The 23580-nt window shown below is 43.5% G+C and overlaps 1 protein-coding gene across 28 annotated transcripts in view; it reads left to right on the forward strand.

Moving 5' to 3' along the window:
- The window catches only part of LRRFIP1 (LRR binding FLII interacting protein 1), a 100421-nt gene that overhangs the window by 55624 nt on the left and 21217 nt on the right, over positions 1-23580 (forward strand). For 5 of the 28 annotated variants that reach the window (XM_088167641.1, XM_088167616.1, XM_088167622.1 and 2 more), the window contains 9 exons: positions 2924-2956; positions 3898-3945; positions 7212-7268; positions 10026-10106; positions 11201-11245; positions 12104-12169; positions 14998-15075; positions 21800-21832; positions 22596-22721. In XM_088167641.1, the coding sequence (XP_088023767.1) occupies positions 2924-2956; positions 3898-3945; positions 7212-7268; positions 10026-10106; positions 11201-11245; positions 12104-12169; positions 14998-15075; positions 21800-21832; positions 22596-22721 (567 nt within the window). Of the gene's footprint in view, positions 1-2923; positions 2957-3897; positions 3946-7211; positions 7269-10025; positions 10107-11200; positions 11246-12103; positions 12170-14997; positions 15076-21799; positions 21833-22595; positions 22722-23380; positions 23453-23580 lie in introns of all 28 variants that reach the window. The other 23 variants (XM_088167643.1, XM_088167620.1, XM_088167632.1 and 20 more) reach the window with 15 other exon arrangements.

A 23580-nucleotide genomic window follows, 5' to 3' on the forward strand; every position in this document is an offset into this window, starting at 1 on the left:
AAGTGTTGAGCACTTTGGAATTGTAAGTGAATACTCACAAAATAACAGAATATCCTGAGCTGGAAGGGACCCACAGGGATCATTGATGCAGCTCCTATCCCTGCACAGATACCCAACAATCCCACCCTGTACATCCCTGGGAGCAGTTTTAAAACACTCCTGGAGCTCTGGCAGCCTTCCCTGGGGAGCCTGGGCAGTGTCCAGCACCCTCTGGGGGGACAACATTTCCCTGATATCTAACCCAAAATCCCTATGACACAGCTCCAGGTGTTCCCTTAGGTCCTATCACCGGTTACTCACTTTAAAAATGCTTTAGAAATACTTGAAAATCATCTGCAGGCCTGAGTTTTGTGGAAGGTGGGATTAGTAAAGCACTGAATACTCATCTCTAGGAAAAATTCAAACAGTTTTTTCCTCAAAACGCCCAGACAATATTTTCCCAGATAATTTGCACATTTATATAAGCCTTAACTCTGTTATAACATAGAGTCTAGAAGACTGATTAAAAGAAAAAATTTAAATGTTGCTGCTGCAGAGCCTGCTCAGGGACCCCACTGTAAAATTGCACAAAATGTGCTTAAAGATATGAAGTGCTGCCTTGTTCCCTTTTTAGTGGAATCCTTATTGCTACTTATGAAATTCTGTTAAAATCTTTTTTCCTGAAGATGACAAACCTGAGTGCTTTTCTGAGCTGGGAGATGCCTCAAAGTTCCAAAGATCCAGTGAAGAAAATCCTCTCTGCACAGCTGAACATGAAAAGCAGTGTTTATTTTACTTAGGGTTAAATGTTGACATATGGAAATGTTTTTTTGAGGGAAAAAAAAAATCTCTACTTCAGTTGAAATATCAATTCTGTCTATTTAAAAGGTGATGACAACACAAATGGGTTATTTACACACTGGCTCTATACTTATAGCACATCTTCATCTGAAACACCTTCTCTTCATGGAAATCCAGCGCTGATTCTTTCTGAGGTGTTTTTGCAGCTCAATCCTGTGGTTTATATGCATTTAAAGAGCAGAAGCCCTGCATTCTGCCTCCCCACCATCCCTTGGAGAAGCTCTTCTTGCCCTTTTTACCCGAGCAGTCTCACAGGCTGTGATAACCAGCTCTGGCCTGGAGAGCAGCAGCCTCCAACTGCTCTGTGGGATGGCCCCAAATTCCTCATATTTCTGCAAGAAATGTCCTTCTCTGACAGAAGGATCTGCCTGAAACTTTCCACACGGATGTTTCTCAGTGATGTTGCACAGGCCTGTCCCCATAAAGCAGAATTTGGTGGATGTGCTGACATTTTGGCAGGCACAGGAAAAGTTATGACAGAGCTTCCTTCCCTCATTCTTGTGTCACTGGGATTGTAGAAGCATGCAAATATTTGCCAGTCTGAACTGAAATTTATCCTTCTACGTCTTCTACTTGTTTTATTCACAACTAATTGATAGAATCACAGAATGGGTTGAGTTGGAAGAGACCTTAAAACTCATCTTATTCCAACTCCTGCCATGGGCAGGGACACCTTCCACTATCCCAGGTTTCTCCAAGCCCCATCCAGCCTGGCCTGGAACACTTCAGGGGCAGCCACAGCTTCTCTGGGCAACCTGTGTCAGGGCCTCACCACCCTCACAGGGAAGAATTTCTTCCTAATACCCAATTTAAACCCTACTTTTTGTCAGTTTGAAGCCATTCTTTCCTTTCCTGTCTCTTATAAACAGGCTCACTGATTGCCTTCCCAGTGTGGATTTACAGGAGATGCTTTAAGTAATTTGACCACGTCTCTGGCTAATCTCTGAAGATTTGGCTCTTGCTGCATCTGTCTTCAAAATAACAAAGCCAAAAGCCCCATAAATTTTGACCAACTTAAAAAATTACCTGAGTTCTATTGCCCAGTTTGGTTTAGGACAAAAACAGTTGCCTTGTGCCCACGAAGGGTTTATAAAATGACTTGGAGAATTCTGAATGATGCTGTCTTTTTGGATATTTGAAGGCTGTCCTTCCATCACTGCAGGATGCCACATTTGGAAAACTCATCTTCCATCTTTGGCACTCTGGCTCCTTGCACTGTGAGGTGGTGCCAGGGGTTCCTTTTAGTAGCTGTGCTTCTTTTCTGTACAGGAAGTTTTCACTGAAATGAGCCAATATCAGACATTCACTTCTCCCTAGGGCTTCACCACCCCACTGATCTGTGTGAGTTTCACTCTGGACTTTTCTCCTGGAGTATTTTTGAAGTGGATGCCTGGAGTGCAGGCACCAGAGATGTGTTGAGGTAGCTTTTGGGGAGCTTCTGGATGCTTCTGGCAGAGCAGGCAGCACTGCACACTGCAAAACTCCAGAGATATTCATCAGACCAGGCCAGCAAATTGACTGGAGCTCCACTGCTGTGACTGTGCTGCAAACAGAGACCAGGGAGCCCTGGCTTGGCTGTGGCTCCTCAGCTGCCATGGAGAGGTTTCTTCAGCAGCTTTTCTGATGATCCTGAACCCATCCACAGCTCCTGCCACTCCTGTTTCAGGAGTTCATGCAAATTCTGTGTCATGCAGGTTTTCCTAGGGAAGCTCAGTAACATCAGCCTGTGTTTGTTGAGGCTCTCGAGCCTCCCTTCAGTCTCTTCTCTGTTTTATTTGTCTTGGTTCTCCCACTTCCCAGCTGGCTGTCTTTAAACCAACACCATCAGCATGAAATATTGTTGTGTTGTCAATCACTCGTGATTAATTCATGCATTCTTGTTTTGTATCTCCTCTCAACTTCCAAACTTGTGCCTTTGTGCGAGAAATCCTGCATTACCAAAGTTCTTTAGTTGGGATTTACATCTCCCTGTCTACTTTTGTGTTTGTTTGTTTGTTTGTTTTGTTTTGGGGAGTTCCTTTGATTGACATAACTTGTGTTTTCATTTGTATTCTGATTTTCCTCTCCTCTCGTGCCTTTACAGTCTCATTTGGAATATGCCAGCAACTACCCAGTGGTGAGAATAGTCTGCAAGTTGCAGAGTGTGTGTGTGTGTGTTCAAAAACTAATCATGAAGAAGAAGCTAACACAGGTTGTGATAACTGCTCTGAGATCAGGGTGATCTGGAAGGATCCTGAGGCAGTTTGTGGTCTGTGATGTCAGGATGCCACTTCCCTCTCCTCCTGCTCTGACGCAGTTCAGATGAGAAGTGACAAATGATTAGAGAGGTCTGAGCTAGGTTTAGCTCAGTAGTTACCACAGGCAGAGTAGAATGGCTTGGATTTCCCCTAAAAAACTGTCTCTGTTAAAGCCTGTCCTTTGTTGGACCAGATGCCTCTGGATTTATTTCAGCACAGATCTGGAAAGGAACAAAACTCTCATAAACTCACCTTAAATAGGTCTAGTAAAGGTGACAGGAAAAACACACCACCTAGCAAAGCTGCAGCTTGTGTTACCTTCACTTTAGAGGACAAAAAAAATAACAGAAAGGGGCGATGAGGATTAAAGCTCAGTTTAAAACATTTCCTGCTGCCTTGTGTTGGACTGGAGGTGTCCTGGTGTGTGCAGGAAGCAAAGTGGGGAGTGCAGTTCTATAGATCCTCTTGCTTTCCCCCTCTCGTTCATTCCCGCCGCTATTTCCAATAGGGATGCAGCGTGACCTACATCCCAGAATAGTTCCAACACATTTGGTTTTTGCATGGCTGTATTGATACAGCCAGGATGGACAGCTGGTAATTCATTGACTGAGCCCAGGCAGTGTGACTGATTGGAACTGCAACTGCTAAATTTAACATAACTTTAACAATATTCCCTAATGAGCGGGTGTTTGACTCCGAGGGTGGATTCACTGCTGGGCTGTGCTCTGCTCATGTTCCTGCATGGGGATGTGCATGCCTGGCCCTGGATGGGTGTGCACAGACTTGATCTTCTCACCCTGCATTCTTAATCCTACTGCAGGCTGGATTAGAGAGTGAGAGGACCAAAAAGAAGAACTACTCCAAAGCAGTATGTATTTTTATCTGTCTCAGAGAGGGTTCTGCCTACAAAACCCACTGTGGCAGGACAAGGAGTGTGTGCCAGTGTGAGAGCTGCCACCCAATGTCAAGGATACACCAGAACTGTAACGAGTATCAGTTCATCTCCAAAATGTGGGATCGATGCCTTGGGGTTTTAGTTTTTATATTTTTCAGAATCTCTGCTGCTTAGTGTGCAACTCTGAAACTTCATATTAGGTGTTAGTAAAGTCTCTTCACAGGGAGTCAGACAAAACAATTCCTTTCTAGCTGGAGAATTAAGGACAACCAGTACCCAAAAATCGACAATGATGAGGGAAAGGGGGCAAGCCCAGGGGGCTGAGACTTCATAGCCTGGGGCTGTGGTTGGATAACTGACCCCAAGATGTAGATGAACCAAAACTTACAAAAGTGTAAAAACTCGTGACCAGGATCCATCTTGGATTTAATTTGGGTGTAGCCATGGCCAGGCTCGTGCACTGCCCAAGGTGGATCTTTTCAATAAATTACTATTTTATTCCTTTTGCTCTGTCTAGTCTCTGTTCCAGGTCAGCCTTTCCAGGCAACAGTATAATCCAAACTCTTATTTCGGTGCTGTACATAAAGAGCATGTGGAAAAACTCCAAACCTTACCTGAGCTACCTAACTTGAGCTGTCACATGGCACAGAAATAGGCAATAATTGAGAGAATATTACAGAATCCCAAATAGTTTGGGTTAGAAGGGCCCTTAAAGCCCATCTCATTCCACCCCATGTCATAGGTGAATCATGTGGGGAGCAATTCCAGGCAGGTGGAGAGGGCAAAGTGGGAATATTTCCACGGAGGGAAGGCTCCACATTGCTAGGTTGAGGCTCTTTGCTACGCTAGAAACGAGCAGAGAATTTTTCTGAGAGATGGAGTTTGGACGTGGGATTGAGAAAGCCTGAGGGAGCAGCATGAGCCACAGCCTGAGGTAAAAAACATTACAAGCAGAAATGGACACAATGGCAGTGAAATGCTTTCCTTTGTCTGCCAAAAGCAAGAGGAAAATACAGAGAGAAATAGGGTCACTGAAGGGAGAATAGTAAAATGGAGTCATTTTAGCTTCTAGAGGATGCAGTTTTATTTGTTCCAGTTTTCACGAGGGTCAGATGCTTTGCATGTAATTGTAGCCTAGAATAAAGGTCAGCAAGGGCTGCTAAAACTGACCCTGCTCTCCAAGAGCTGCCTGGAGCATTTGCCTTCAAAAATATGCACTGGAGAGGATGGGTCAGAGGGGCAGGGGAAACAGCCTCAGCTCTGGGGCTTCAGGCTGAAATCTGAAAGACACAGGGCAAACGAGGCAGATTCCTTTAGAAGGGCCTGAACTGTGAAGTTATAACCAATTAACCTGGGCTGGTGGAAAATTCATCATACCAATTCAACCGGAGTTCCTAAGCAGGGTAATTATTTAAGGGCATAAAGGATGTTACTGTAAATTGACTGTAACGTGAGGTTAAGCGAAACTTTGGGCCAGATCTCGTTCTTGTAAAAGGAATGTGGAAAATAACTTTGTTAGAAAACAAGACAGCTGGAAAGGATCTCAGCTGGTCTGCTCCCATCTAAGACAGCATCATCTGGGTTTTTTAAGGAGGGAAAAGCAGTTCCCCAGGAGTCTGGCTGGCTAAGTGCAGGGAGTGAAGGCAGTTTCATACAAGGTTAGAGTGAAAATAGCGATGATAAACAGGAGACAACTTGTCAAAATGGAATAACAGTAAGCACAAATGAGGAATACCACATCTGGGAAAAATGAAGGTACCATTAGAGAGTAATAGGATGGTTCAGATAGTGATCTGAGGTTACATTTAGTCAATATTACACGGCTGAAAAAGGCAAACAAGTCCTTAGTGTAGCAATAAAAGGGGTGGGGGAGGGAATTGGTCTGCTGGAGATCCATTCTAACCATTCTTCAGGGAAGTGTTGGAAAAATTCAAGGGGCTTGGAAAAAAGCCACCAACCAACCTGGTAAAAACTAGAAAGAAGCCAAGCTGTTTGAGAAAGCTACAGGAGTATTTCAAATCAATTCTTGAATAAAAGAAACTTGGATGTTTGCCTTCCATTTGGGGTGATAATGTTGCATTTCAATAGAGAATCTAAGCTTTTCCCAGAAGTAGCTTTCCCAGCTTGGCTCTGAACTGGTTTCTAAGTTAATTTGTTTAATTTTTTATGGAAGCTGCTGTAGAGTAGATGATAAATATTTCTCTTGGAAATTGATTTAGATTGGTTCTAGTGGATATTCATTTCTGGAACGCATTAAAACGGACTTTAAAACTTAATTTTAATAGAAATTCTAATTAAATTCCCACTAAACCCCCACCCCAAATACACAGAATGCTTCCTTGTTTTCTGTGCTAAACCAGGGCTTGTTGTGAGGTGATACCAGAGCAGTGAATTGCTGTGGAAACCCGAGCTTTTAATGCTATCTATTGAGGAGACTTTTTTTGTCTGTCCTCTCATCTCCACCACTGCATTCCCAAGCTCAGGACTGAGTCACTGTGATTGTTTTGTTTTATTCCCAGCACTGCTGCCACAGGGATTTGAAGCACCTCACGTTGTTTATGGAACAGTCCTTCTGGGCCTGTTTGTTTATCCTCCTTTGAGGGAAAGCGTCTTCCTGACACCAGGGAGGACAACTGAGCCCACCCAAATCTCTCACCAGCCCTCAGACTGCTACAGAATCCTGGGCTGTGGCAGGTGGTCGCTGTCTGGGTTTAATTTTGATGCTCAAAATCAAAAAGAAGAGAATTTATACAGTACTGCATGTTTATTAAGCTGGATTTCTCACATAGAGTTAATTCTTCTACTACAATTTGCTGTTTTTTTGGTGTTTAGCTGCCTGAGGTGTAAGTGATATATGCTATAGTCATATATGCCCTTTGTTGTAGCCTCTGATCTCCTTTTTGTCCCCATTTTATCCCCTATTCCCTTCACAGAGTGTTTGAATATAAGGGAGGCAAAAAAGAAAAAAGGGGGATCAGAAAGGGCGAGCAGGAGTATCCTTGACATTTTTGGCTGTTCTGGAGGTAGTGACACAAATGTTCGTGTCCTCATGTTTGAAATCATGACCTAATCCTGCACTGCTCCTGTTCCTGGTGTATCTTTGAAAAGTTCTGTCTCTGCCTTTGCTTTTCATAAGTGATGACATTTGTTTAAAAATTCCCTTTGGGGTCTACGTCAATTTTTCTTCTCTCCATTTTGTCTTTCTTTTTTTTTTTCCCCCTCCTTTCCTTCCATAACAGACCAATGGTTATGAGGAAGACGTGTATGGATCATCTCAGAGCAGAAAATCTAGCAGGGTTAGTAGATGATTTCTATTGCTATAAAATTCTGTTACTCCATTTAATGGGATTAAAGCTAATTAGCAGATTCTTTTCGCTGGTGAAGCAGGTTTTTCCTGTCTTGCATGTTGTGGGTTTGGAGTTTGTCAGACACTGGAGGTGCAGCAAGAAGATCTCTGAGAAATAAATCAAAAAATCAGGCCCTGAGTGGGGAGTCTCAGAAATTGATACAGAAAGATCTTGGAAGCCAGAACTGCTTTAACTTGTAAACAAAATTGGGTGAAAATTACATTGTGCCAGCACTGGCAGGGAGGATTTCCACGTGCTGGAAACAGAATGGGTGCTTTTCAACCTCTACAAGGCGTTCATGAATGTCCTCATTTAGTCCATGCCTTGAGATTTGCATAGTTAAAATTGACTTTGCATTTTGAATTTTCCCCTAATGCACGTTGTTTATTTGAAGTTTGCTGAACTAAATGCCTTTGGTTTGTTTTTGTTTTATTTTTTTTTTTCCTTTATAAACCGTACCCTAGGGTTTCTGGAAATGCCTGCGGAGCTGAAGAGCCAGTGCAAGTGTTCCCACTTAGCTACTTAACATTAATGGACTTTCATTTCCAGTCCGAAAAGGCTTAATTATTAACTCCATTGTGAGGATGCAGGTCACAATGTTCCCTCCTGTCCCAGCACAACAGGTGTTGTGTATCAATTACAGCAACTCTGGCCCTGCTTTGTTAAATATTGGGGATTGTGCAAATGATTTAAAGGGGTTGTCCAAGCACAGCCTGGGGGCAGAGGGGGAACTCTTTGGGGTTTTTTTTCTCCCCTGTATTTTAACAAAGCCAGACAAAAGCTCAGAGCCTGTTGATCTTTGTGCTATCAAGGCTTCTAAAGAAAATTATTGGTATGCAGCCTAATCAGTGTTTAGGCCAAAAATAAACTCATTTTAAGCCTCTATTTAGCCAAGTGTTTGAGCAATAACACGCTGAACACAGAGAGTTCAGGGGTTACTTTGTAGGCATGAAGTGAAGCAGGAGCCTGGATAAACAGTGGGACCTGGTACTTCACATCCATTTAAAAATTGTTGCTGCCATGTAATTTAGCTGGCATGATGTGGATAAGAGACAATGAAATACTGTTACTTGAACTGCTAAGAAAACAGCCTGTCCTGTTTCTTGCTGACCCATTTGATGAGTTCAAGGAGGTTTATTCTGTCCTACTGGTGATAAATTATGTTCTTACTCTTTACTGACATATTCCACTGCTCCCAGGACCACAAAATATCTGCAAAGAAGTTGTCCAGGGAGAAGAGGTTGTTTGGATTTCATTTAAATAATTTAAAGTCATCCTGGAATTAGCATTTGCAGCATGGAGATTTAGTCTGAGTAGGGCTTAATTACAGCAACATCGTTAGTTCTTGTAGTTCCATTGCTGCTTGGATTAATCATTAATTAGGAGTGGGAGGAAAGTTTGGGGGTAACTCAGAAGAGCTGAAACTTCAAACCAAATTGATGCCAGCCTGGCTGGCATTCACTTTTTGGGAATATTCTCCCCAAAAAGCCCAAGCTGAATCATAAAGATTGTCAAAGTGACAAGGAAAAATGGAAAAGAGGAAAATTCTTCAGGACAGCAGGGAAACGATGAATGAACCTGCTGGCAATGGCTTTTCCAAAATAGGTGTCCAGTTTTAAGTGACAGAATGGAGTGGTCTCCATGTGGACACTGCACTTGCATTGTCACAAATTGATCCCTTAAATATGATTAATGCCATGTGCTTAAATGGCTTAAATAGTGCAGATTGCAAACTCTAAGCAGGAGTGAAAGTAATTTCTTGAAGTTCAGTTCAGGTTTCCTTTCAGTAAAAATCTCATTTTACAGGCATTGTCTGGGGGGTTTTGGTTTGTGGTTGGTTGTTTCTTGGGTTAGGTTTTTTCTGAGGTTGGACAATGATTTGCCCTCAGCCTGTACCTGTGGGTATTGTGTTATATCTAAAGGTCTGCTTGCTTGCAGTGACAGAAGAAAGCAAACAAATTTCTCTAATTTGTCTCAGATCTCCCTTCTTTGTGAGGAAATGAACATCTCCACGGACCACAGTGAAGCAAGGATGAGTTAGGGTTTGTGAGGAGCTGACTGCTGCAAACAGAGAACCTTGGCTGTTCTAGACCCCCCAGGAGAAATGCTTGGAGAGGAAACGTGTCAGGGAATGGGTGTAGAAGGAGAGTAGCAAAGGAGGTGAAGGCCTGAGATCTTTGAGAACAGCTATTCCTCATTAAGATCCCCTAAGTGGACCAAAAGTGCAGGGATGACTGGATGCAAGGCAGGAAGCAGGGAAAGAAGGTCTTTCATTTAAAAGAAATGTTTAATGTACATAATCTCTCTTCTTAGAGAAGAGTTTTCTCCCCACTCAGTCCTGCCATATCTGACAGTGGGTTCCTCACATTCCTGCTGGGCACAGGCAGCAGTTTTGGTCCCTGCCTTTGCTCTCCATCTCCCAGGATCTCCCCTTCTCCTGGGGGTGTACCTTACAGGACACAAACTCCTCAGGATCTCAGGAGGAGGCTCACCAGCTCTCTGACCAGTGCATTTTCCCAGTGCTTCAAAGCTCCCACAGTTTTCATACAACCTCACAGCTTTAATGCAGTTCTCTCTTCTTTTTGCATCTGTGACTGCTTTGCAGTTCGTAATCATCTAATTTACTTTTTCCTTCCCATTTAAAGGAATAAAGAATGAAGCTGAGTTCTCAAGGAGTTGTTGTTTTTGTTTTTTTTTTTAATGCAGGCATCCTACTACTCTGACCTGAGTCTCCCCAACAGCAGCTATGCTTCCACATCTCAGCTTTCTTCCCAAAATGGAAATTGGGTCTGTTGCCTTCTGGCTTCACCTGGCCTGGATTTTGTTTGGATAATACAACCTCTTGTACTTAGGAATCAATGTGGACCAATTGTCGAGAGTCTCTGTGGCTCTTTTTAGTGAAACTTTAAACAAATCAGACCTTTTAAGATTGGAATGAGTAATGGAAAACTGTTTTCAAATGAGCACAATCAGTTTTCCTTTGCTGCTCCTCCCTTTCCTTGTCTGCCATTGGCCTTAATTGCTCTGGAAAGATAAGGGAAATCTTAATTACCTGAAGTTCTCTATTTGAAGCAGCATGTCAGTCTAGTGAGCTTGAGGCAATCCAGTCTGCACGACACGAAATTACAGAGAAGCAAATTCTCAGAGTGCTGGAAGAACATCAGTGAAGCTGGAGGTTGGATTGTCCCCTGTGTGTGGCAGAGCTCCAGCAGTGCTCCAGGTCCTGCCTGGGGTGTGGATGGAGCACTGGCAGCAGGACCTGGGCTGGGGATCACTGCTGGAGCCTCTCTTGCACCCAGTTCTGCCAGACACAGCGAGTGCTCTGGGTTTGTTTAAGGGCATGGTTACTAACACTTGTTTCAGGCTGCTCTGATTGAACCCTTTGTAACTTTTTTCCTGAATTAGTTGGGTTTTCTCTGTGTTTGTGACTAATAAACCACACAGGAGATTATCTTAAAGCTGTGTGAAACACTCACAGTATGAATGTTGAAGCACTTTTTGTGTAGCTTTTTCTGGCTTTGGTTGAAGTGAAGAGAAACCCCCTCTTACTGTCTCCTGTACACAAATGTGTGGGAGACAATAACAGCTTAACAACCTAAAATTAAATTATGCTGTTTTGCTTTTACATGGTGTCGTGTCCTCCCTTCCTGTAGGAAATGCACGTGTCTGGTTGGTATTCTTAGTCTTTGGGAGCTGAGGTCTAATGCTTTCATGGGGCAGATGACTAATATTCTGATATTCTCTGTACTGGCTTTCCTTCTGTTGTCGTGTAGTGATCCTAATCTCTCACCAAGAGCGTTAATTCTGCTGTAGGCTTTTTTTTTTTTTTTTTTTTTAATTTACTCTGCCAAACCAAAAAGTGTTGTGCTTGTCTCCCTCAGCCCTCCCTGCTGTACAGCGATGCCCTGCCAGCCAGGAGTTACAGGGTTTGTTGTGCTGATGCTCTGAGCACCCACACCAGAGCCACTCACCCCCAGCCATGCACTTGTTGTCTGTCATTCTTCTTGAGTGCCTTTTTCTCCCCCCCTGGTGTCCCATCCATCTGAATGCCACCTGTGTGTGTGTGTGTGATGCTGTTTGTGCACACCTGGATTTGCTGATCCTTCCTTTAATTCCTGTTGGGACTGTGCTCACAGGGTTGTGATGCTGCCACGGGTGTTGTGTCCATGTGGAGAGAGTTGTGTTCCTTCCTTGCTGTATTGCTGACAGAGAGGCAACATCAATTCTTGCTGGTTGCTTAACAGCTAACAAAAATCTGTTCACAAATCTTTCTAGACAAATTCCTGCCTTCTTGTTCAAAATGAGCTCCTCAGAATTTTTTCTCAAAGGAAACTCAAAGGTAGAGTTTCCTTCTCCTCTTGTGTTTCCTGAGCCATATTTCTCAGGAATAATAAAATATGCATTTTCCTCCTATTTTATTGATTTACTAAACCAGCTGGTAAGCGAAGCTCATCAGCTGGGAGTTTTTTCCTCTCACTGCCAGCACCAGCAAAGTAGGTGAAACAGGTGGGCAGAGTTGAAGAATTGATGTAGCAATTTGAGGACAGGCCAAGTGTTGAATTAAAGCTGATTGAAGCCCTGGGAGAAGGGTCAGAAATGCATGGGGCGTGATGGCCTCGGGGCTGTGTCAGACCTTGCACGTTGGCTCTCCCCTTGCATGCTGCCTGTGGTTGCACACACAAGATGTCCCTGTGCCTGTCCTTGCCCACCCTGCTCCTGCCACTTGTCCTGGGTGGATTCGTGCCTGTGCTCACTCCTGTGCTGACTCTGTGTTTGAATTGTAGGCGTCTGTGTACGAGGAGAGCGTGTACAGCGGGAGCCGCCGCTATAGTGCCCCTAGTTCCCGTGCTGTAAGAGCTTTTCTGCTTTTCCCTGCTCTGTGCCTGTCCTCTGCCAGGCTGAGGAACATTTCACATGGGCTCTGTGACATCCAGGGTCTGCTGCTCTAGGCAGCAGCAGTGGGAGCACCATTCCCGCCAGCTTCCATGAAGTAATGAGTTCCCATCGATGGGAACTGTGGGACAGGGAATCCAGTTCTGCCTTGCGCTTGGTTTGCAGATAAAACACCTTACATGAAGTCTTTTCCCTCCCTGAGACTTAATACTTCTTGTCAAAACTGAGAAAAATACAAGTTTTAAAAAATAATCATCCAAAAATTTAAAAATAAGGTTTAAAACCACGTAAGCAGTGTGAAGTAAATGATTTTTGTGAATACACGACTCGCTTGGTTTTGTTTCTTGGATTTATATTCAAATATATTTCATGTTCATATATATGAGACAGCGTTTCCAAAATGTGTTTTCTTGAGAGTGAAGGGCTCTGTCGTGGATGGAGAGCAACAATATAAGGAATGACCATATAAATTGTTTCCTTTCAAAAAGAGAAACTCCAGGACTCTGGTTGCAGATTAAAAGGCAGAAAATGCCTTCACCTTTTCTCTGTGGGTGTTTGGGCCAGCAGTCCATCTGCTGCTGTTGCATCCACCTGGGGGAAAAAAAAAACCAAACCAGCCAATCTCTTTAGATTTTTAAATCCTCCTCTGTGGGCCCACTGCTTATTCTGCCACTCCTCCCCTTCAGTGATGATAGCAAAACCCAACCAACCAAAAAACCCCCAGCAAAAACAAGTAACCACCATCTAAGGCCATAAGACTGAAAAGACAGAGCACTGATGTTATGTTGCCTTTAAACATCACGTTTTTATTAGCTTGGAGGAGGAAAGACTCTCAAGAATGCTTACTAAGCACGTGCTAGTCCTTCAAGGGCTGTGCCATCCTTTTGCCATCCCACTGATTCACAGCTGTGAGAAATAATTTACAGCAAACCTGTCAGCCCAAAATCTGTTTGCAAGTCTTTCACGGGCTGTCAATGGCATCAGCAGAGAACAGTGACTAAAACATGGGTGCTTTCCCCTCCCTCCATCCCCATCCCACCCTGAGCCACAGGTATTTGTGTGTAAGCCAGCATTTCCAGTTCCTGCTGCCTGGAGTAATGGGAGAGTTTGAACTGTGGTTGTTTTAATGCCTCTGAACCTTGCAGCACTTTTAACGTGGACAGGGAGAGTCACCTTGGGTGGCTGCTTCCAAAAAGTGTTTTTGGAACATCAGGTGAATGCAGGGGGTGAAGCTGAAAGTGGCCTTGCTTGGTCACAGCCACTTACTTCCATAGTCAGAATGTACAGGGAGCAACTGTGGAATAAGTAGGGCCTGGAAACATGAATATGGGATTCAGCAGTAGTTAAAACTTTCCCTGTCATGTGTTTCAAATTTATTCTAAACCCTTCTTTTGTTAAACATGTAACACTGTGGTGACCACACAGAATCTGTATTTTTACTTCAGTGCTTTTTGTCTTTAATTTAGGAGTTACTGTGTGATTGGCAATAGTTGTAAACAGTGTGCAGCAGAGTTTTATAGCGTGCATTTTCTCACCTCTGAAACGAAGATCAAAGCCAGTGTAAGACACAGAGTCCCAGAATGGTTGGGGTTGGAAGGGACATTAAAATCCACCGTGTTCCCACCCCCTACCCTGGGCAGGGTCACCTCCCACTATCCCAGGTTGCTCCAAGGCCCATCCAACACTGAACATTGAGGGGGTGAGGCAGCCACAGCTCCCCTGGCCACTCCAGGTGAATCCAAGGACACTGCCCTGCCTGGGGGCTGTGCACCTTGCACGGGATGTTTTGTGGTCAGTGGCTGCCCCTGTGCTTGTGCTCTGGCTGGGGTTATTTCCAGCTTACCCTCTCACCATTTATTAGTGCTGCAAGCTTAATTTGCAGGTGATGCTGTGCTGCTTTGTTCCTTTGTGACTAATGATGCTGGAGCAGCCCTGCAGTGGCTTGGCGAAGGCCTGGCTGTTTCTGTAAAGCTAAAGAGTCCAGGAATTCCTGTAGTGGCCAGGTGTCTTAATAAAAAAGAACATTGAAAAAACCCACAGCATCTCCAAAATATGATAATTCTTCAGATTTCTCTGTGTTTGTATCTGAGAAATCCCTGAAATAAACTCATTATTTCCAGAGTGAGTTCTAGTTCTTTTTCCTTGATGCTTTAAACTTTCTCATTTCCCTGCTCCATTTTCATTGCATTAGAACCTCTGGAAATAAAACAGCATAGACACGTTCTTTGTCCTTGTCAGCCACCAGCCAGCCCTGTCCTGCATCTTTGCTTAGATGTTCCTTTTAAAAAAAGCTAAAAGACTTTCTTTGGCAGGAGATGGGGACTGCAGGTGCTGGAAAACTAGGAGAGAGACTCAGTCTCTGAGCTGGCCTCAGTTTTTACTTTAATCCCCACATAGATGGATGTGTCTTCCTTTGGCCTGCAGAGCACAAATTCATTTTATATGTGCACAATGTTGGGAACATGGGAAAGTGATTCATCAGAGAGCTCTTGGAAAGTAGTAGGATGGAGCCTTTTGTAGAGAAACTGAATTGTTTATTTGTCACTGGAACCTGAAGAGGCATAAATAAATGATTGGTATTTTAAGAATTGAATGAAAACTCTGCTTGTCTTAATTTTCAAAGTAACAATTCTCTGACTTTCATTGCTGTTCCTTTGTCCAACTGCACGTAACCACCTCTTGAACTAATTTCAGATGTGATGCTCTACATCCTCTCCTGCTTCCCTTGCCCATTCTGACACTTTTCTCTTTTCTCTGCCTGCTGTTCCTGGTTTTCCTGCTGCAGCCTTCTGAGTACAGCTGCTACCTTGGTTCGGGATCTCGGGCATCCTCCAGAGCCAGCTCTGCTCGGGCCAGTCCAGTGGTGAGCTCCTCTATTTCTCTTTGGCTCTCAACTCTTTCATTCCTCTCTTCTTCAAGGTTTTTTTTTGGTACAGAAAAGTCACTGTCTTTCATGAGGCAGTTTGTTAAGTATTAATTGGACCTTGTGGGCAGTGCTTAAGACAAAGAAACTACAGGAGAAATTGCAAAACTGCATTGATTTCTATGCAGATGCATGTTTTTACAACAGAAAGGACACTTTGGACTCTCATGACAAGGCAATATTTGCTTTAAATGGAGAATAAAGCACAGCAAGGTTACTGTGGAAAAGACTGGGCTGTTGATGGAAGTGGGAGAGCAGGAAACCCCAAATCTTACTGCAGCATTCAAGCAGTGGAGTTTCTCTGCAGTGAGCAGTGTTTTGGTGCAAAGCTGCAGGGCTCTCCAGAGGTTGGATTTGAACATCTCTGTGGGAGTGTAGAGTGCCAGGCACTGCATCTCTAGCATGGTGAGGTGCTAGAAGGATAAGGAGCACCCAACACAAGCTGTGCCTTGTCCATCTCCTGCTTTTAGGGGGTTTCTGTCTTCAATTTTTTTTATGCTTTCTCTCTGTGCCTGTTCCTCTCTGTAGCTGTTTCCAGCTCTGGTTATCTTTCTGATTTATTTTCAAGCATGCAGGCAGCTGCTGAGTGCAGGAGGATGTCTTGTAGAGAGAGCTGCAATGTGCAGCTTACAGTAGACTAAAATATAATAGCATTAATTTGCCACAGAGAGTGAGTTTTGTAGTCTGCCATTTGAAAACTGATACAACAGAGCTACGTGCTCGAAAGTTTTGAGCACATTCATTTTTAAAAATTATTCAAAAACAGATTTTCATCAGATAATACATGGCAGCCGGTGTGCTATAAATAAATCAATGTTTTAATTAGCCCCTGAACCTGAGTCCCTGAGCTATGAGTTCTTGCAGACTATAACTTACATTAGTAATACATCTTAAATGGCTTTGCAAAATGAATTTCAATTACCCCCCAAAGCAAAAATTAATCAGAATAAACAGGGATTCCATTACAATTCTGTAAGGGTAATAAGAACTGGGTACCCACTGCAGTTGATTTCCATTAGGTGTTTTCTGTGTGCCAACTGAGTCATTCCTGTAAGTTGCTTACAGGAATCATGAGATGCTGGGAGGTGCAAGGGAGGGTTTTTTTATTTTAAATTCCCTGCTTACACTTTGGCCTCTTGGTATGCAAGTGGCTGGAGATGGTTTGCTGTGTCAGCACGAGGCTGAATCTGCTCTGCAGGGAGACAGCAGGCACTCCGTAAATGACGTTTTTTTGTTGTAATTAGTGATGTATTGCCTGCTGTGAAGAGCTCCCCTTCTCTCTGTCACCTTGAAGAAGAGCAGAGAGTTAATATCACAGTGAGCCCACCTGATCCTAAAAGTTCTTATTGCTACACAGGGTCAGTCCAGCAGCACCTTGTGATTATAATAGAATTATAATATTTTTTCTGTATTAAACGGACATTGCTTTTCTGTAGCTCAGAGTGAGGGATCACTTTTACTGACAGGCTTCAAAGTGTTCTGGTAGCGTTTTCAGTCAGGTACATGAGAGTGGAGAATGATTCCATGGAACTTTCTAAATTAAAGCATACAGCAGCTTGTCACTGCAGCTCTGAAATTGTTTTCTCAGAGTTTTGTTTCCCCCCCTTCTATCACTGTTCACTGAACAGTGAGCAAAAAGCAGCAGTAGTTTTCCTGCAGTGGTTTTCCTACTGTGAACAGCTTTGCTAGCTTGTGTTCTCATTTGTGTTACCATGTGGGTAATACAGTCAAAGGCAGCAAGATAGTTAAACACAATGTGTGAGTGTTTGTCTTTGTAGTTATTTTAAGAATTTGCTGTATCTGAATGAAGTTTGCTGTTTGTTTATTTTTCTTTAACATTTTTCATGTTATCCCCACTGGTAATATCTGCTGTCCTTGCAGTTACTGCAGATATGCAAACATGTTGTTTAATATTAAACCATCCTCACATAAAGTACAGATCTGAAAACTACTGAGAGCAATCATCAGATATTTCTCTACAGATGGGCTGGAGCTCTCAGCATGGTTTGGCAGAGCTGGACTTTTAATACGAATTGCAGGAGTTTTGTCATTTTTCTTTTCTAAATTAAGAAACTACTAGTGAAAAGCAATTCTTTCTAAATCTGAAACAGGCTGAGGATGCAGCAGTATTTGTCTGAAGGCTCTCTAGGGCAAAGCAGGCAAAACAAGAGGAGAGGGCAGGTTTTGTTAGGCTGAGGTAATGGTGGTTAATCCTGGCTCTCTCCCTTCTTGTGGAGGCTCAGGCAGTAACACAAGCAGAGTTCAGGCTGAGCACACACAGAATTGTGGAATATCCTGAGCTGGAAGGGAGCCACAGGGATCATTGATCCAACTCCTGCCCTGCACAGACACCCCAAAATCCCACCCTGAGCATCCCTGGGAGCAGTGTCCAAACGCTCCTGGAGCTCTGGGGCTGTGCCCATTCCCTGGGGAGCCTGGGCAGTGCCCAGCACTCTTTGGGGGAAGAACCTTTCCCTGATCTCCAGCCTGAGCCTGCCCTGACACAGCTCCAGCCATCCCTGGGTCCTGTCCCTGTCACAGAGAGCACCTGGGAGCTGCCCCAGGGGAGGAAGATGCTGAGCTCTGCCCTCAGTCTCTCCTCTGCTCCAGCTGAACAAACCAAGTGCCCTCAGCTGCTCCTTGTACAGCCCCTCCAGACCGCTCCCCATCTTCTGTCCCTCTTTTGGACACTCTCTAAAGCAGCTTTAGGTCTTTCTTATCTAAAACTGCCCCCAGCACTGGAGGTGAGGCCACCCCAGCCCAGAGCAGAGCAGGACAGTCCCCTCCCCAGCCTGACTGGGATGTCCCAGGACAGGGATGCCCCTCCTGGCTCCAGGGCACTGCTGGCTCAGATCCAGCTGGCCATGGACCAGGACTTCCAGATCCCTGCTGCTCTCAGCCTCTCATTCCCCGTGTGTCTGTGTCCAGGTCATACATCAGTGCCCAGTTGTGAACATCACTGGCAGAAGCTTAATGTGTTCTCACCAGAAATAAAATGAAGACACTGACAGACTTAATTTTGGTGGAGGCACTTAAGAAGCTTTGCCTTCTCTCAATCTGCAGGTTTAGGCTTGGTTGTATCCTAGCCCTGCCTCTGACAGTCTGGATATGCTTTGGGCCCCTCTGGAGTGAGGATTTGCTGCAGTGCTAACTTGCGTTTCTGGGACTGATAAGTTTGTTTAGGCAGTGACGTTTGGCATAGCACTCATTCCTGAGAGAAGATTCTTCTCACAAACCCTCTTCAGACCTGACAAATTTCAGCAGTGGTTTTCTTTTCCCCTGCTGACTCTGAAAGGCTTGTTGCTAATTGCTGCAGTTAAGGTGGCTCTCAGAACTCTCTTACTGCCTGCCCCAGCCCAGCTGATCAAACTGGTAAGACTGGGGTTGTAGGAGGGGTTGTACTGACTGCAGTACTTCTTTTCTTCTCTTTAATTCCACATTTTGTAGATACCATCCTGTGTTAAGCTCTAGCCTAACAACTTTTCTCTGCCGTGGGCCGAATTTCCATTTCAAGCTTCGCTGTGCTACTTTAAGGGCAGGAAATGATCTTAATTTGATTTGTCACCAAAAACCCCTTGCTTTCGTGAGGAAGTTGAGCTAAGTGCAATATCTGAGCTGGAGCTGAGCAGTGGCAGCCACGTCCTGAGCACTGAGGTTACTCTGATACCCAAGCGTGGGGACACGGCACAGGCAGAAGAGTTCCAGGCTTCCCTTGCCTGCCTTTGTTCGCAGCCTGGAAGCTGGAAACGGTGCCCCAGTCATTGATTTTAAGATCCCTGTACTTGCAGTAGGTGTTTTTTGGTTGGATGCTCTGTGGTGGTGCTGCAGAGATTCATTTTGGCCAGGACACTCCACTGGTGGCAGCGAGCTTCACCCTAAAATGGTTAACCCTTTTCATCTATGGAAAACAGGCATTTTTCCCATATAAAGGCTTGTGGGGTGATCTTGCTCACGTTATGTTTCCAGCTGTGGTGAGCTCTGATGTTGCTGACATTTTTGTAATGTGGTTCTGGATTTATTCTGAAATTGCTGTCAGAGGAGGCTGAACTCTGATCCCACTGCACTTATTTTGCAGAGAGCAGCCAAAACAAAGATGTACGTGCTGGAGTTCCTTGGAAAATTACTTCCTTTTCCTGCTTTTTTATGCACTGAAGTACAAATTGCCCCAGTTGTTAGTGAAGAGGAAGATAATCTGTGATTAGAGACAAACCCATATCCTTGTGCAAATGAAAAATGGTAGTGTTGTGGAAATTAAAGGTACCATTTAAATCCCTCTTTAAATCTCCTTTTCTGGCAAGTATTCTGTCAATCCTTTCTGTTTGTGTGTGGAAAAGTCCCAAAGCCAGGATATTTTTGTGAAGGGCTGTGCTGAGTACTTGTGAAGGTAAAGAAATTGTTTTCAGCCTATTTAATAATTGCAGTGTTCTTGACTGAATGCTGACACAGAAGCTGAGTGTTTTGGGCAAGAATTCTGTACAACTTTGAATAAACAGAAACATTTCTCTCCTGACCTTTCTCTGTTTCATTTCTTGCTGAATCAACTGCCAGAGGGTTTGGAGGTGACTGGGGGAAGGCTGGAAACCTGGAGGTCCCTCTGGTGGCTGATTCCTTTAGGAAAAATGTCTCTTTTTAAAGGATATTGTGAATACATTGATCTAAACTTGAGCACGAGGAAAGCTCTATAAAATATTAATCTCAAATAGGTTTCTCTCTTTCTACAACACAGATTTTGGTGCATCACTGCTATGTAACCATAAAATTAAATGCTGCTTGTTTCAGACTGGCTTTTTGCTTAGGAAAGTGTCATATAGCAGGAGGCATCTGTGTAATGTAAGGATGTTATTTTGGTATGAGGAACTGGCTTTTCTCGAAATTGATTGAGTTGTTAAGTGTTAATAAATATTTAAACAAATTGTTTGGGATAGGTACTGGTTTTGAGGAGAAACTGCCAAGTGGATGTGTGCAAGGGCATCAGCAGGGAAGATGAAATCTGGTTTGTTTTCTTGACCAGCTCAATTTTGGATGTTACTTAATAGCTGTCATTATTAGAGATTATGCCTCATCAGAGTTATTTTTTAAGATAGTTTTGCAATAAAGATGTAGCAGGCTTCCCAGGTGTGGTTATGAGTGCTCTGAGTAGAAACACTCCCTGCATTCATGTCTCTCACCACATTGTCTTAAACGTTCCCCTTCATAAATGGAAGCTTTTATTTGACTCATGTGATGCATCATTAAAACAATATCAATATTTGCTCCCTTCTTTATTTTGCTAAAAACTGAGATTGTTCCAGAAAATAGAGGCCGTTGTGCAAATGGCTGAAGGAAAATAAGTATTTTGAGTTGTGCCCTGCAAGATAGATTTTGCAAAGCATGTACACAGATTTCCAGAGGTAGATGTGTGCACACACACAGATCTTTTGTCACATGCCACTATTGACCCTGCCACAGCTGTCTTGATAAACAACACCCCAGTGTTTGGCTGGGCTAGAAGGCTGCCAAATCCAGCACTTGGAGCTGTCTGGCATGAAAAGAAAAAGCTGTTTGCACAATTCAGTCCATCTTGTTCATTGGGTCTGAGCTAAATTGTCTGCCTTCATTAATGACCCTCTCTTACTGCCTCCAAATTCAGAGATTGGAGGGGTTTTTCTGAAATATTTTATGTATTCGGTGTCTTTGCAAGTTTAGATCTAGTGCTTTAAGTCTGGCTTATTTTAATTTGAAGCCTCAGACTTAAAGTTTTCTTAATGCTAATTCATAGGGAACTTTAGCTGTGACATGTCAGTGTAAAAAGCTGATTTGGAGCAGGTACCTCACAGTTCTGAGATTTTTTTTTAATAGGGTAACATAGGTAATATGAAGAATAATAAGTGAGATTATCCCCATATTGTTCTATAGAATAAAAGGAAAAAACTCCAAACTGTGCCAAATATGTGTACTGATTAGAAAGAGATGTAGGTTTTGAGTGTGTTTTCAATGGAAATTATCAACTTACCATCAATTATGCCCTGCCTTCCCCTGCATCAGGTCTGTCCTGATTGTTATTGGAGTAGTTTCAAAAGCACTATTCCCTTTGGCAGTTAGGCTCTTCTTGGTCTGGGGAAGACATTAATTTTCTAGGAGTCTTTTGGGAAACCATCTTGACTGTGCTGAATGTTCCAAGAAGAATTCAGGTTTTGTTGAGTTCTGCTGAATTTTTAAATTCATTCAGTCCTTTTTACACTTAGTTCCATTTTAGATGGAGATATTCTGTAACTTTTAAACCCTTCAGCTGTCTGCATCCACGGTAATTTTCTCTCCTTCTAAATTCTACTTTCTCACTGTTTGGATTCTTCTAGACTTGGTATAGGATCTCTCTTGTAAATTAGTAAATTGCAGTAAAGTACTGAAATTCTAAAAGAGCCATTTATTTACACTTTGGACTGATCCCTGATATTTGACTTGAGGGTCAGTTTTGTTAGTCTAGGATCTTTGCTTGAAGTTGTAGTCCCTGTTTGTCTTAAGAGGGGAATATTAACCACAGGTTTGAAGCTTTAGATTTCAAGTCTAACTTGGTACTTTCCTTTTTTGGGACAGGGAGGATGTGGTGGCATTTCTGGTATATTACAGCTTTCTCTTACCCTTTATCGATTGTATGAATGATTCCCTCTCAATCTCTCTTTTACAGATTGAGGAAAGGCCAGAAAAAGACTTTGAGAAGGTAAGAAGGATCTTATAAATTATTCTAACAATAGTGCTTTGTTCATTCTTTTTGGTAGGTAGAACTTGCCATGAGTGTACAGAAGTCTCCTATAAAATCCATTGTGAGGCAAAAATTTGAATTTCTGGAGCCTTCTGCTCTGCAGCATTCTTGAAGATGAACTTTTCAGCCCCTGCTTACTCCATGTTAAGTAGCTGACCTTCAACAGCAGTTGGCTGAAACTGCTTTAGGCTAAGCCACACAAACACTGTGTGTGTTTATTAGATCTTAGTTATAAGACCTAAGTTATTTATGTAAAAATAAATAAATCATCATCATAGAAGAGGAGGCTACTACATTAAGCCTGAGTACAGTTGAGCAGTTCATGTGGCTATTGCTGCAGAGTAAATAAATATCCATAAAGGAGAGCAGCTTCCAAAGCTTCCACAGAGTGTGTTATTGCAAGTTTTGAAAATGTCTGGTAGGCTGACACTAGACCCTAAAGACTTTCTCCAATTGAGAATTAATAGTTAGAAGCTAAATTATGCAAACTCCTATTTCAGTATTATTTAAATACTTCTGATCTGCCTTTTCTCATTAGTTTCTCTTGTTAAATCTTGATTTTTTTACTTCTTAGAAAGTTTGATTTTAATCAAAAGTGCATAATTTAGAAGTGCGGGGACTGGCTTAATGTATGTATTAAAAACATAGAAAAGGGGAAAGCTACAAACCCATGATTTATCTGGAAAAGAAAGTTCTAAGCAGTTGATTTGTGTGATTGTAGGGAGCACGAACTGTGTCAAGTTTATCAGCAGCTACCTTGGCTTCTCTGGGCGGGACTTCTTCACGGAGAGGCAGTGGGGACACGTCCATCTCAGCTGACACAGAGGCATCCATCAGGGAAATCAAGGTGAGGAGTAAAGCCAGAATAAAGGCTTAAACCCAGAATAAAGCGTGGGGTATCCTTCAGGCTCCTTTGGCAGGAAGGAGCTGGCAGTTGTGGCAGTGAAGCAGGTGCTGTGAAGGAGAAGCTTTGCTGGAGATGTTTCTCAGGTGGGACTGAATGTAAGAGACACAACCCATCCTGAAACAGGGAGGGGTAGGAGGGCAGAGATAACTGCACTCCTGGAGAGCAGGGGACAGCCTGCACAGAATGATAATCCCTGAAAGGGACAGAGTGATCATCCCTGAAAGGGACAGAGTGATCATCACTGAAAGGGACAGAGGTGATCATCGCTGAAAGGGACAGAGGTGATCATCGCTGAAAGGGACAGAATGATCATCACTGAAAGGGACAGAGAAGGGCTGGGATTGTCGGAGCCTTTGAGCCTGGGTCTGCACCTCATCCTTAACGATGGAGATTCCGTTTTTTTCCAGCCAAGAAAAGCAGAATTAGCACAAAAATCTCCTGACCAAGAAATCTGGTTGTCTGGCAAGACTTCAGCTTAGGGTCAGAGCCCTTAACATGTGTGGGAGAGGTGTTGGAAGGAGCACGTGGAGCATTGCTTGTCCCTCCCAGCTGCATTCTGCCTGTTAGTGTTCACTGACCTCTCTCACCACCTCCCTCAGGACATCTATGAGTTAAAGGACCAGATTCAGGATGTAGAAGGCAAATACATGCAGGGCCTGAAAGAACTGAAGGTACTGGTGTGTGAGCATTAACCCTGGCCCGTGTGAGCCCCAGAGCTGCCCTTGCATGCTGTTCTCCTGGAGAGGCTGGGAGCTGTGTGCAGTGTCTCATTAACCAGCACACTGTTCTGACTGGGTGG

This window comes from Sturnus vulgaris, chromosome 7 (assembly GCF_052056855.1).
Source record: "Sturnus vulgaris isolate bStuVul1 chromosome 7, bStuVul1.hap1, whole genome shotgun sequence".
Classification (NCBI taxonomy): Eukaryota; Metazoa; Chordata; class Aves; order Passeriformes; family Sturnidae; genus Sturnus; species Sturnus vulgaris.